Source organism: Sminthopsis crassicaudata, chromosome 1 (genome assembly GCF_048593235.1).
Source record: "Sminthopsis crassicaudata isolate SCR6 chromosome 1, ASM4859323v1, whole genome shotgun sequence".
Classification (NCBI taxonomy): domain Eukaryota; kingdom Metazoa; phylum Chordata; class Mammalia; order Dasyuromorphia; family Dasyuridae; genus Sminthopsis; species Sminthopsis crassicaudata.
This window is the reverse complement of record NC_133617.1, coordinates 432,166,840-432,181,657: the sequence shown is the minus strand read 5'-3', so window position 1 is coordinate 432,181,657 and position 14,818 is coordinate 432,166,840. Positions and strand designations below refer to the sequence as shown.

Genomic DNA, 14,818 nt, shown 5'->3' with positions numbered 1-14,818 from the left:
TTTCTGTTATCGTCCCCTCAGTGGAGATCCCAGTTTTTTAAAATGATCATAGGATCATCAATTTAATCTTAAAGAGCATCCACTTTATCCTATTTTCCAGATAAGGAAATTGAGGTTCAGAGAAACTAAATGCTTTGTTCAAAGTCACAGGAATAGTAACTGAGAGATTTTGAATCTGTCTTTTTGCTTCAAATCTATTACACTTTCCATTATACCCTAAGAAATAACCAGGTTCTTCTTTAATCTATGTGGTTCCAGGAAAAAGAGAAAGAGGGAGGAAGGAAAAAAGGAATGAAGAAAGGACAGAAAGAATGAAGGAGAGAGGGAAAGAAGAAAGGAGGAAGGCAAAGAAATAAGGGGAAAAGGAAGATGAGGAGGAAGAAGGAAGGAAAGGGGAAAAGGAGAAAATAAGGAAGGAAAGAATGAGAAAGGGAGGGAAAGAAGGAAGGAAAAAAGGAAGGAGAAAAGCACAATTACTCTCTTTTGATCCTCAACAACAATCCTGGGAAGTAGGTGCTTCCCAGTTTGGAGTTTTCTTTTTTTGGTGGTGTCCCAGTTTTGCTGCTGACAAAACTGAAGTGACTCAGAGAGTAAATAGCGACTTAAGTGCCCAGAGTCATATATCTAGTTAGTCTCTGAAGCTGTACTTGAACAGTCTTTTTAATTCCAGGCCCAGTGATCTATCTATGCCATGATTGTGTGATGGAAAAATGTAGCCACTGGTAAACAGCCCTGATTATGTTCTCCCCCAACTTTTCTCCCCTCTCTTACAGTGGAACTTGTCCATCCTCTCTCCATCCCTTTTCCTCAGCATTCCAAGATCACCATGTCTCTGCTCCACTCAGTTCACAGCCATCACAATAATGTAGTCATTGAATGGAACAGCAAGGAGCAGGTAAAAACAATCTGGGGAGAAGAGAGACAGGAAGCAAAACATCAGGAAAAATCATCCCATGTCAGACAACTGAAAAGCACCTTGGAGACCACTTAATTCAGCCCCTTCATTTGATTGACAAGGAACTGGGATTCAGGAGTGTTAGGATTACTAAGTGAGAACTCAGGTTGTCTTGATAGAGGGTTAGAGAGCGATCCAGCAGCTTCTAGAGACGAACAGCTCGCTACACAGGAGCTTTCTGATTTTCTTCAAATCTCAGCCACCTTCTGCAAGAAAGATTTTTCCCAGTCTCTTAATCTAGAGTCTTCCCTCTATTGCTTATTTTCAATCTGTCCTGTTTATATCCTGTTTCTACATAGCTATTTACATAAGGACTATCTTGTATTTTGTCTTTTTTTAAAAATTCCCAATGGTTATCATAGTGCTGTCCAATAAGCAATGGATGCTTATTGTTATTCAGTCATGTCTGATTCTCTGTGACCCCATTTGGGATTTTCTTGGCAGAAGTATTGGAATGTTTGCCATTTCTTCCTCCAGCTCATTTTATAGATAAAGAAACTGAGGTTAAATGATTTGCCCAAAGCCACACAGTTATTGTCTTGAGACCAGATTTGAACATTGGTCCAGCACTCTCTCTAATGCAGCCACAGTAGGTGCTTAATAAATGTTTATTTGTTGTTGATGTGGCTTGTCCAAATTCACACCATTGGTCTATGATAGAGGTAAGACAAGAGCTAAGTCTCCTGACTCTCAGCTCAGTGCTTTTTCTACTATATCTCTCATACATTTAAAGACAAGAGGAAAAATGTGACAGCTAAATTATATACAATGGTGAGTGAGTAAGTGAGCTTGAAAAGCTCCTCTCCAATTAACTCTGAGCATGACATAATATGGTCCCTGGTCTATAGTTCCTTCTCACCTAAATTATTTGAACTGATTCTTTAGAATCTTCTGCCTCTAGTGGGTGGGTTCAAGCAGAAGGCACAAGATAAAGGGATAAAAGTAAATTAGGGGATAAGTCAGAGGGACTGCTCCCAGTAGAGACCCTAGCTCCTACAAGGTAGAGTCCCAGTCAGATCAAGTGAAGAAGAGGCTTTGCACGACTCAGGGAAATTCAAACTAACAAATGTTGGGTTCTGGGGACCAAATCTCCAGTTTGGAATGTTCTTCCAAGGGTCTTCAGGGGACATCTAACTTTCTTTGCCTCAGAGCTAAGTTTCACAAATATCAAACCCGCAAATCAATAAATCAATCAACAATATTTTATGAAGCATTCCTGTGGCAGGCATTGTGGTACCTATAACTCTTTGTGATCTAAGGGCCCATGAATGGGGACAAGAATATTTTACTATCTGCCTGTTTTTCCCCTGAATGGAGGTCCCAGCTATTGAAAATGATCCTAAGATCATTGATTTAGAACTGAAAGGGATCTTGGAGCTCATTTAGTCCAATTCCTTTATTATTTTCCAGATGGAGAAACTAAGACCCATAGAGTTACTTGGGAGTGAAGGGTTTGGGAGGGGGGGTGTGGGCGACAATCAGAGCTTCAGTGCCCGTGTGATATTTCTCTCTTTGACCTCTGACTCTGGCTAGGTGGTGCTCTCCTCCTCGCTAAAGCTGGGAAAAGATCAAGTGGATGGCCAGGTGGCATTTGTGCATCCCTTCAACCTGTCCTGGAGCCACGTGGAAGCCAAGGGCCTGGCAGAGAGGAGGGGGAGCAGATACAAGCAACAGGTGAGATTGGTAAAGGGACAGAAACAGGGAGGGGGTAAAGAGACAGAAATGGATTGCAATTGGCTTTTTCTACCTAGAATTCTTAACATTTAAGAGAACAGTCATATTTCAAATGAAAAAAAAATGGGGCTTATACTATTATTTGATTCTTTAAAATTACAAAAGTTTTATATCACATTACTTACCATCTTAGGAAGGAGGGAAAACAGAAAATTTGGAACTCAAAATGTTATAAGAAATAAATGTTAAAAATCATCTTTGTGTAAAAAATAAAATATTATTTTGAAAACTACAAAGATTTCTAAGAAGTGGAAAGAATCTCTGTAATCAGAGGATCTAGGTTCAAATCCCACTTTATAATTTCTGATTTATATGTCCTAGAACAAGGCTCTGAACTTCTCTGGGCCTCAGTTTCCTCATCTGTAAAATAAAGAAATAGGACTAGTTTTCCTCTGAGTCCCCTTCTAACTTGAGATATTGTGATTTTAAGAATCCCCTGCTTCCAGGTAGGTCATTGTCAAAACTGTTCAAGACAGATGGCATCTATGTTTTTTTAAAGTTTTATTTATTTTTAAATGCATTTATTTTTTATGTCAAACTAAATACAAAATAAGAAAAAACAAAATAGAAGAAGAAAGAAAAACAAAACACAAGATTGCCATATGCCTAGCAAGATATGAGAGAGGATTCAAAATAAGAATAAATTTCCATTTCAAGAAAGCATATATAATAGAATATAATATTCATAATTGTCCATCTTTGCTTCCTTGTAGGTTATTCTTTTGTTCTCTGCTGTGTACTTTTTACTTTCCTTTCCCCCACCTCCCCCAAGCAGGCTGCAGTTAAGCATGGATTATTTAGCATCCATCCTTAAAAGAAGGATGATGAGAGGAAAAAAGAGAGGGGGAGGGGAAGGAAAGAAGGGAGAGGAGAGAAGATAAGGTCTTTCCTGCCCTGGTTTCTTTTGGTTTCTCCATATGGTACCCAGATCTCAGCCATGGGACAAGTCTACTGCTTGGAGACCTAGTGTAGGCACTGGAGCCTGGTACAAAGCAGAAATGGGGGCTGCCAGTCCAGTCCTGTTATTCTGAAGCACATCTGATTCTCACCTCTGATTATAGGTACAACTTGCCTGGAATAGGGGGAAACCTGTCAACTTCCAGCTCCTTTGGGCAGATAGGTCAGAGGCTATCATGACCATCTGGGAAGGCTGTCTGACTGCAACCTCAGGACAGGTACCTGTGACGGGGAGGGAGGATCCCTCTCTGAAAGGGTCTGGGGATTGAGAGGGCAATACCATGGGCAACCACTGGGCATCAGCTCCAAGGGCGCAGTCAACCCCTGCTACCATCAACAAGGATGTGCTAAGGACACACAAAAAAAGGAAACAGCTTTTGCCCCCAACAGGGGTCCTATTACAACAGGGATCATTGCAGAATATATACATTCCTTTAAGAATTAGTCTCCACCAGCTCAGAGAGGAAGAGTTTGGGGGAGTCATAAGTCTTTAAGTTCATTTGATGGTTGTTCTAAAACCTTCATTTTCATCATAGTTCTTATGTCCCCCAGAAAATGTGAGCTCTTTGAGGACGTGGACTTTAATATTAAAAAAAATAATAACAGCAACAAAAAACAATTTTATATCCACAGCATCTAGCACAGAGCCTTACACATAGCAAATACTCTGGAAATGCTTTGATTTGGATGCTCACAGATCGAGATGTGGTACTCCGTACAGGCCTTGGCCATGATGCTACACAGAAATGCGGTTATTCCTCCAATTCTCTGGCACAAACACAATGCCTTTCTGCCAGAAAAGTTAGGCAAAGAGGAACAGAATTCTACATCAAGTTCAAATTCCAAAGATGTTTCTTTTATATTAAGCTATTATTATTTTAGTTCTATTCTGTGTTTTATATTAACCAACCAATCTACCTCACTAGATTTCTGGATCAGGATTCAGGTTTTGTGACCAGACTTGGCTTTTAGGGCAAGAAGAGATATCAAAGTAAAGTTAACGAGCATTTATTAAGCACCTGATATGTGCTCTGCTCTGGAAATATCAAAAAAAGGCAAAATAAAACCAAATCCAAGATATGCTCTCAAAGAACTCACTGTCTAGACCAAGGGCCTGAGTTCAAATGTGAGCTCAGATACCTATTAGCTGTTTGACCTGGACAAGTCACTTACTTTCTGTTTGCCTCAGTTTCCTCATATGAAAAATTGGGGATAATAAGAGCATTGTTGATGAGACCCAAAGAAGATGAAATTGTAAAATAGTGCTTAGTGTCTGGCACTGTATAATATAACATATGTACATATACATATATGTACATATATATACACACGTATATATGGTACTTATTACTATATGGCAATATAGCAAAGACTGTATAAATATTGACTATTATTATTGTTTTATATATAAACATCATTGTGCAAGCATGATGCAGACAGGATAAATTGAAGACGGCTAGCTGGTCTATCCCTTTCTCTCTGAGTATGGCTGTATTTTATTAAACTCTGAGAACACTACTAAAGTATGATCACTTAATTTTCATACCAAAGAAAAAAATAACCCTTTTCCCAGAATCATTAATACCGATGCTTTTCCCTTGATTAGCTCCAGAAATTCCTGCCCCTGAGCAATCTCAAGGCCTGTGGGTCTGTAACTCAGACTGCAGTAGTGTTCAGCGAGCATCTTGATCTGTCCTGGGACAGCCGGAAAGTCAAACAGAGTCTGAAATATGAGGTAACATGAGAAAAGCCAAAGCAATATTGTGATATCCAGGAAGAGGGGGGCTGTTTTCTATTATCTCTGAATTACTTATTCTCATGAGCCTGGAAGGAAGACCATTAACTCCATCTCATTTCTTTCATAGAAAATGGTACCTGAGTTATCCCATGGCATGTGAGGTGATTTGATTCTTGGATTTGGTGTTCATTTCCATTTATTTTTTTCAACCATAGCTGGATTTCCTGGGGATAGAGCAGAGAAGCTTCTTCAGTCCTTTCATAAATAAACTGCTTTATTCCACACAGAAGGCAGTGGCTGCTGACCCTGGACAGCTTTAGCATTTAAAGGCTCCACGATATAGTGGCTTCAGAAGGGAAAGTGCAACATACCTTTTCTTCTGGGATACCCCAAGTAGAGAGATTCTGTTGGATGACTAAGATATTAGGGAATAGTGTTGGGAGTGGGGAGCTGAAAATAGGGGTGTAGTTGGACACAGAAATGGGAGGGGAGAAGGCCCACAGGATGGCTCTTCCTGGTATTTGCCAGAGGTACCTGGGATGACTTGAGGAAGCCTTGTAGCCAGAGCGATGCTAGCATCCAGACCTTATGATAGCCAGCTCAGAACTTTGGTTTCCAGGAAGCTAGGGTGGAGCTAGTGCTAGACAGAATTGTGAAATACAGAAAGTTTGTCTTTAGTATTTTCTTTTTGCCTCTCTTTCCTCCTTACCTCCTAGAGAAAAAGGATCCTTCAACTTTGCTTTCCTTCCCTTCCTTCTTTTAGGACCTGCCCTACATTGTAAAAACTAGCTCAGAAGCTGATAAACACCTTACAGTTGTGTTCTTCTTCTGTCATGTTTCCCTAGTAATGGGAATAGATCCTTTAATAAAGAAATGAAATCCAATGGTAGGTAGAATTTCTGACATCGGCAAGAGACTGGATCGTGAGAGGAGATATATTTGGAGGGCTCTCCTTTTTCCTGCTGTAAATCTCAACAGTACTTGGACGTATCTATAACCATGGACATACATAGATGATAGTATGGCTTGTCCTGTGTGGAGAAAAACACACTCCCACTGCTTTCTGTAGGGTAAGAACAGTGTGTCTCTCCAAGATCTGTAGGGCCAAATGCTATAGGGGTGACCAAGAAGTCAAACCCAATTTAGCAGGCATTTTCTTTCTTACTGAAAAAGCTACCACCAACCTCTCTGGGTTATTCTGTTCCCTACAGAAACACCTGCCACTCCAGTCAGATAGACTCCATGCAGAAGTGACTCTAGAGAATATCTTCTTGACCTCCTGCCCCAAACAAAGCTTCCAGGGAGAAGTAGAGACTGACTACCTCAGTCGTCTCAGCCATTCTCTCAGCCTGGGACTCTGTGATCTTTCCAGGGTAAGTCGCATCTGCTTCATAGTAGAAAGGGATTGGGAGGGGGTGAAGGGATGATTATTATTGGCTGTTGATTTGATAATTAATGAGGCTGTCTACCCCATCTGGAACAAAGATCAAGAGTCTTTCCCCCATCATCCAAGTGAAGATGTTCCCTCATTGATGCTATTATTTTCATTGTAAGTAATATTAACTCCATTTTCAGCAGAGATCTCCATAGTCTACCTTACAAAAATATGGCTCTCTGAAATGTCTTTTGACACCTTGAACACAGAATCGATAGTTTTCTTGAATTGGGCTTGGGTTTTGTTTTGAGGAGGCAGTCAGCCTGGTGGGGAAGGCTTCATTGTTTAGCTTAGAGACTTCCCATGTCTCTCTCCAGGCTGTTGTGATCTCTGGAGAACATCTGCTGAGCCAAGGTAGCTTCATGCTACAGTCCAGGAGCCTGTTCCGCCTTGCCCCGGATCCTGGGGATGGTTTGGTGTTGGTCTTAACCCTCAGGAACCACAGTACCCCAAAGACTCAGGACTTCTCTGGAGAGCTAGAGGTGAGTAGAGCTCTTAAGTGTGAGGAGGGAAGAAGCCATTTAGTTTGAAGGGGCACACATGGACCTGGTTTCCCAAAATCTTTAAAAAACAGGCAAAGACCCTGTCCTTTAAAAATCCATTAGTCTTTCATTTCAGGGAGACATTGTTCTAGTCTGCATTAAGTCAGTACCTCCCCTTGTGACCCCTGGGAGTCAGTTCTGGGTCCCACTGCCTGTCATGTAAGCTAATGTACTAGGAAGCATTTTGAAAAGTATTATGTATAATTACAAAGCCAAAAGGGAACTGGTCTTTAACCAGGGTGAATAATGCCTCAATAACTCTTCTTTTCTCATCAGGGGCAATTTTAGCTCATTTACAAGTGAATCACATTCTTTCCAGTGGTATTTCCCTTTAAGTGAACTCAGTTGCAGGGATTTGCTTCAATCAGAGCTTTATTGTCTAAAGATGAGGCTGCGAGCCTGGGAGTGGGAGAGTTGTAGGAGGTGCCTCTTTCCAAGAAGATTTCCCCATGCCTTTGTGAGGAGAGATTAAAAGGAGGAGTGATTGATTGTAATCCTTGGTGGGGGACGGGGGAGGCCCAAGGAGGGTCTTATTAATTGGGACATCTGGATGCAGGCCAAGTGAGAGATGTGCTGGGGGTTAGGGGTGAGGGCAGGTTCTATGTGAAGAGTTCCAGATCACTGGGGCAAAAGGGCAGAGGTTACAGTGAGGGTGCATTTTAAACTAAGCAGAGTATTTGCCTAGGAGCTCCCCTCTGTAGAGTCAATGTAGATCTCAGAATATGTTAATGTCTTACTTCTGTGGTTTATCTCCAGTTTTCCCTCCCATAGGTAGTTATTTGCTAGTATCCCCCACACTTAACACAGAGCCTGGCACATTGTAGATGCTTAGTAAATGTTGTTAATTGACTGAAGTCAGGTATGAATCTATTTACCTTAAGGCTCAAATTCACATTCTTTGATATTTAACATCCTTCCCAGGTAGCCTCCAACCTGCCTTTCCGTACTACTTTGCTCCCTTTTATGAACTTTTTGCTCTTCTTCTCCCATCTAATCCGTGCCCTTTGGAACTTTGCACGCCCAGAACGCACTTCCTCTTCACCTCTGCCTCTTAGAGACTGTCTCTAGTTTTCTTCAAATAGTTCAAATACCTCTTCCTACACGTTCAGTCGTTTTCCAGTTGTGTCTGACTCTCTTCATGATCCCATTTGGTGTTTTTTAGGCAAAGGTACTAGAGTGCTTTCCTTCTCTAGCTCATTTTAAAGATGGGCAAACTGAGGCAAATACCCTCTATAGAGGGTGGGTCTCAGGAGTTTGACATAACTTGGATTTCAGACTGGACCATCTCCCCGAAGGGTGGGACCTTGGAACTAAACTGATCTCTTTCATAACCTTCTGCTGGCTTGCCTCAGGGATCAGTTCTTCTACTAATCATATCTAACATTGAACCTCTTCAGTGCACATCTTTAGTACCAGGATATCTTGCTGAGCCACAATTTTAGCAAAGCTCATCCACCCATCCAACGGGTGCCTCCATGGTCAGCTTGCCTGATATCCACCAAACCTGCCTAGCGCCCACTCTTTCTAGGAATTTCCACCCAGAGGCAAGTTCAGCTGGGTTTATGAGATTAATTTAAGTGTACAGACCTTTACAAACCTTTACTTATTGGTATACACTGCATCCTCCAAATCATGAGCCCTATATCTGTATATATATGAATTAACAGACACGTAATAAATGTCTACTATATATCAGGCACTGTGCTAGGTCTAGAGATAGAAACAGTCTCTATCTTCAAGGAACTCTATCTCCTACTGGGGGAAATAGAAGTATATACATATAAGTCTATACAAAATATAAATAAGGCAATGAGGGTGGAGGAGTTGGTAGCAGATAAGAGGGATTAGGAAAGACTAAAGGAGTCCTTTAGGAGATAAAGGACTAGACATGGAATCAAGAAAGATTCATCTTCCTGAGTTCAAATCTGGCCTCAGACATTCACTACTTGTGTGACAAGTTACTTAGCTCTGTTAGCCTGTTTCCTCATCCGTAAAATGAGCTGGAGAAGGAAACAGTAAGCCTTTCTGCCAAAAAAAAAAAAAAAAAAAAAAAAAAAATGGAATCATGAAGAGCTGGAGATGATTGAAAGAAACAATTGAACAACAACAAAAAATGTTAGACCATTGCCGGATCTGAGAGTTCCTTGGCTGAGAAGAGTATTTTCTCAGTACATATTTTTTGGAAAGACTCATTTTAAGGAGTTAGCAAGTTACCTTACTCTAGACTAGGGGGTTCATTTATCAGTTATCTTGAAATCCACATTTCAAGAAAGTCTGTGAAGTTAGGGAGAAAATACTTTTTTTTTTTTTACTCATCTTTGATTTCCTTTATAATCCTATGAATTCCATTTTATGAATTTAAAAACAGTCTGGTAGGAGTCCATAGACTTCACCAGATGCCAAAGAGGTCCACCCATTCATTGAATGGACATAATTATCTGACTGAATCATCAATCAACCCACAAGCATTTATTAAGTGCCTAAAAGCGGAAATGATTGCTATTTACATCCACTCTGAATCAATCAGGACCCACACAATGAGCAAATGGGGTTTGGCCTGGGACCTTGGCCAGAAACTCTGGGGGTCTTCCCTTCCTAGATTGATTTATTTATTTGGATTTTTGTTTTTGACGATGTAAAAGAGGAGATTCTTTGCCTCAATTGTCACCTAGTCTTAATCACTTAATGGTGCAACCTTAGTCAAACTAAGACCTGTCAGAGACCTTAGCTCAAAAAGGCCAAGGTGTCCCATTGCTTCTGGGCCATCTCCAGTCCTCCTGATCTCTAACTTGCCACTGGTCCCAGGTGGCTCTGGAAGGGAAAGTGAGGCAGGTGACCTTCCACAGCCCTCCTCACTTAAATCCAATTGACTTGCAGCACCTCCCTGAGGTCATGGTCCTCTTCAAGAGTGAAGGACAAATAAGTAGATTGAAGTGGCAGGTCGTGGGAAGAGAAAGCATTGGCCCAAAGGCTAGCCTTGCTGTTTCCCAGCACTGGTGGGCAGAGCATGCTCTGATTTTGTTGTTGTTGATATGGAATCCTGGATCATCAGTGATCCTTGGGATCAAGATGGGAAAGGGGAACAAATAAGCAAGCAGGAGAGAACAGGGAAACAGCCACTAGAGGTCAGTAAGAAACCTCCATTCCCCAGGGTATAATCATACTAGGTTTCCCATACCCAAATTAGCAATGTGAAAATTGAATTACATTATTGTCATCCTCATCATCCTCATCTCATAGCACTTGTATAGTGTTTGAAGGTTAGCAAAGAGCTTTTTAAATATTCTCTCATCTTAATCTTACCATCATCCCGAGGGTAATAATAGGTGCTACTATTTATTTTTTCATTTATTTGTCCATTGATTAATTCATTATAGAGAGGAAACTAAGGTAAGCAAGGGTTAAATGACTTGCCCAGCTAATAAGTGTCGGAGACAGGATTTTTGGGAACATCCTATATTTCTTTGAGCCTACAAAAAGTAAGAATTCAACTTCAAAACTGACCATTTCCTAAGGTAACATATATGCTAAACCATTTTGAAAACTGTAAAGCACCGTGAAATTCAGGGTCAAAGTCAGGAGAGATCTCAAGACTGATCAGCATCCTTTCTGTGTTGAGGGTCACAGGAGTTCTGAGAGGCCCTACAGATAGAGGTGAGAAGGAAAGTCCCTTCTTTGGGAAGTACCTTTAAACTCAAAATTCATCTCAGATGACAAGGAAGGAAGAAAGGAGGATGTAGGAATTATTGAAATGGCTTACCTCAGTCCTGTTGACCCCTCTGAGAAAAAAGGAAAGGGGGCTTACAGAAAGGACCTCTGACCAGGGCATTGAGACAAGCCATCAGAGCCTTTTTAATTTGCAGACTCACCCATCCAGCAAAAAGGAATGGATTCTCTAATATCAGGAATTCTTGGAAGTGCTAGGCACTTCTCTCTTGGAGACATGCAAAGAAGGAGGGACTACCTCTTCTCTAAAGGGAAAGGAGTAGGGCTTAAAGAAGGGTTCTGATCTGGAGAGAGGGTTGGAAGGGGGAGAAAGCTAGAGACATCATTGGCTAGAACATTGAAAGAACCCTTTTCCCAGTTGTAGGATGACTTGAAAGAGGAACAATTTTTCTCTGGGAGAAGGGAACACATTGAGGGATGTCAGAAGTGAGCAGAGTGCTGGTAGTATATGGAAAGGGTGCTTAGGAACTGGACTGGACTAAAAACACTAAAACATAGAAGATGGAGCCTGTGATGAGTGTGTATTTCAGGATGAGAAGGGAGGGAGTTAGGGAGAATAGAATGTATGTAGGTCACCCTTACCCTATTTAGCACCTGCCTTACTTTATCTTTCTCTGTGAAAGCATGTTGTATATCTGTGGTGTGTGTGTGTGTGTGTGTGTGTGTGTGTGTGTGTGCAAGGATGTGAGGATCATGCTTGGTTTTCTGGTACAACCCCTATGTCTTAAGCAGCCAAAATGACATCATTATGTTAGAACAAGGTACAGTATATCCCACAGTGGCTGATCAATCAATATGAACTTAGAATGCTCTACCACAGGTCGGACACAAATAGTCAAAAGTTTGGAGGGCAGAAGTCTCTAAATTTGTGCATCTCGTGCTTCTTTTGAGCTACTGCAATACTGCTTCACTCAGAATACAGAGCATTCTTTGATGCAATCATGCCAAGCTGGTGGTTTGTGCCAGGATCTCCCATGCTTCTCAATAGTGAAGTTCTTCAGAGACTTTGAGGGTGTCCTCACATCACTTTTCCTGACTTCTGTGTGAGGGCTTGTCTTGTGTAAGTTCTCTATAAAATAGTCTTGTAGACAAACATGTTTGGTGTTCAGTGTAGCCGTCCCATCAGGGTTATGCTCTCTGAAGGACAGTTTGAATAATTGGAGGTCAGCTCAAGAAAGGACCTCAAAGTCTAGTACCTTATCTTGCCAGGTGATCTGCAGAATCTTCCTAAGTCAATTCCGATGGAAGTGACTCAGTTTCCTGACAGGGTGCTTGCTGGTGGACCATCCTGGCATAAAACAGCAGAGGAGCAGGGATAACAGCTGTGTGATCAGATTCTTTTTAGTATAACTCCTCTCTGGGTTGTGGGCACAGATAAGCTTGATTCCAGCTTTCTCTTTAGAAAGAGACAGAGAGGAGATGGGGCAATAGATTACCTAATACTTGCAGCTAGAGCCAAGTTATACCTCCCCAGGTTTGGGGAAGAACTGCAAGCTAGAGCTCCTTCAGGGGGTCCTGAAATGATGACACCTGGTCCTCAACAGACACACCAAAACCAGTCAGATTCTGTCATCCAGTGGAAAGAATTCTGGCTCTGAAGGAAAAGAACCTGCTTTCAAATTCTACCTCTGCTGATTGCTTTCTGTGTGACCTTGAGCAGATCTTTCTAGGTCATGGATACAATTGAATTTGCTTTCAGCTTTCTGTTTTCAAAGAAGAGAGAACCTCGTGGACTTGTTTTCTCATCTGTAAAAATAAGTAATGTATGTAGTCCCTTCCAGTTGTAGAAGGTTATAAAATTGGCAAGATCAAAAGAATGGATTGCTGACCTTGCACCTGAAGCTACATTCTGGTTCTCAGGGCAGAAGAGACAGCTCTTCCTGGCTCTGGGACACTGGCCAGCATTCCCAGTCCTTAGGTCTCTCTTTCTACTGCCATGCAAAAGTACAGCCGGGAGCTAGCCCTGGGCTCCTGAGTAAATGTTCAATTCCCCTCTTTTGGAGATGTGTTGGGGAGGGGAGGCTGGCTGCTTCTGCTTGCACGACACCCCCATCTAGTGGCAGATACTGGAGGGAAACATGTCCCCATCTCCTTGGACAAGCATCCCTCCTCTTGGGTCATATCCAATCCTTTGGGGCCCGTGATCCATAGGCAAAAGGGTTGCTTTTCCCCCTCCTTATGGCCTCTGGGCTTTCATTACTGCAGAAAAATTTAATAACTATTCCTATTACTTTCTCCCATGGTAGAATTAGCAGCCTCAGCATTAGACCATGGAAGGTATATGGACTTTAAAATTCGTCTTTACCAGTGTGACTTTGGAGAATTCACTTAACCTGCTCGGAGCCTCAGTTTCCTTAGCTGTAAAATGAAGAGGTTGGATTAGATAGTCTTCTAGCTCTATCTAGAGCTGCAATTCTTATCCTGCATACAGTAGTGCTATATAGTTTCCAAAATACTTTTAGCATCTATTTTCTCTTAGGAAATGCTCAACTCAGACAGGAAATCACATCATGGTTTATATTATATATTATAGGATAAGGGCTAGAAGAGCCCTGGTAAGTCATCCATTCATTTATAGATGAGGAAACTGAGGGTCTGATGACTTATTCAAAATTTCCCAAGTGACAAAGGCAGGATTAGAAGTCTTTGGGTTCCAAACTCTGTGCTTGTATGTACCACACTTTCTCTCCTCCTTGGCTGTGTTTTAAAGGTGAAGAACTCGTTCTGTGACTCTATATAACTGGGTTGGTGGGTCAATGATGGAAATGTTTTGGGAGCAAAGGAGCCTGCAGTTTGATGCCCATATTACCTAGGATACCATTTCCTTATATAGAGAGTCTCTCATTTTTAATAGTATTTTGTTTTTCCAAATACATGAAAAGATAGTTTTCAACATTCATTTTTGTAAAATTTTATGTTTTACATTTTTCTCTCTCCCTCCCTGATTCCCCCCCTTCCCAAGACAGCAGGCAATTTGATATAGATTAAATATATGCAATCCTTTTAAACGTATTTCCATATTTGTCATGTCATTCAAGAAAAGAAAAACCATGAGAAAGAAAAATAAAAGCAAACAAAAAGGGGAAAATACTATACTTCGATTCACAATCAATTAGTCTCTCTTATTCTTTTACTTCAGAACCTTAATTTCCTTTCCTGCCACACACATATCATTATTAATCAAGAGGGAGGGAATCTGGGGAGCCAAAGAAGATTAGGAAGATGGTCAATCCTATTGTTCTTTTTCCCTTCACTCAGCACATCCCCAGACATGCCTTTTTGGGCGCTGCGGTTAATGGAGGCTAGGAGAGGATTATGATCAATCCAATGGGCTTGAGTTTCTCTCTCCGCTATAGATGAGGGCCCCTGGAAATCAGCAAGTGAGCCTGCTGGGAAGGGTCTCCGAATCAGCCTCTCGGAAGGTAGTCCTGCTACAGGGGAGCATGGAAAGAGAGGAAAAGTTGAAGTTGACAGCTTCCCGGACTCCAGACTGTCTCCGAGCTTACCTAGCATATGGAAAAGGTAGGTGAAGGCAACAGTAACTTTATGGGAGTATGTATGTGTATTTTGGGTAACTAGGTGGCTCTGATTATAGAGTGCTGCAACTGGAGTAAGGCTTGTTTTTTTAGTTCAAATCTGCCTCACTGACTAGTTGTGTAATCCTGGGCAAATCACTTAATCTGTTTGCCTCAGTCTCCTCATCTGTGAAAGAAGTTGGAGAAGGAAATGAT

The 14,818-nt window shown here is 41.5% G+C and overlaps 1 protein-coding gene across 1 annotated transcript in view; it reads left to right on the top strand.

Annotated features, from left to right (window-relative positions):
• LOC141550295 (uncharacterized) overlaps nt 1–14,818 on the top strand; it is a 155,855-nt gene that overhangs the window by 107,285 nt on the left and 33,752 nt on the right. The window contains exons 55-61 of the mRNA XM_074280791.1: nt 774–895; nt 2,489–2,629; nt 3,751–3,864; nt 5,253–5,381; nt 6,596–6,757; nt 7,137–7,301; nt 14,444–14,609. Of these exons, the coding sequence (XP_074136892.1) occupies nt 774–895; nt 2,489–2,629; nt 3,751–3,864; nt 5,253–5,381; nt 6,596–6,757; nt 7,137–7,301; nt 14,444–14,609 (999 nt within the window). The remainder of the gene's footprint in view (nt 1–773; nt 896–2,488; nt 2,630–3,750; nt 3,865–5,252; nt 5,382–6,595; nt 6,758–7,136; nt 7,302–14,443; nt 14,610–14,818) is intronic.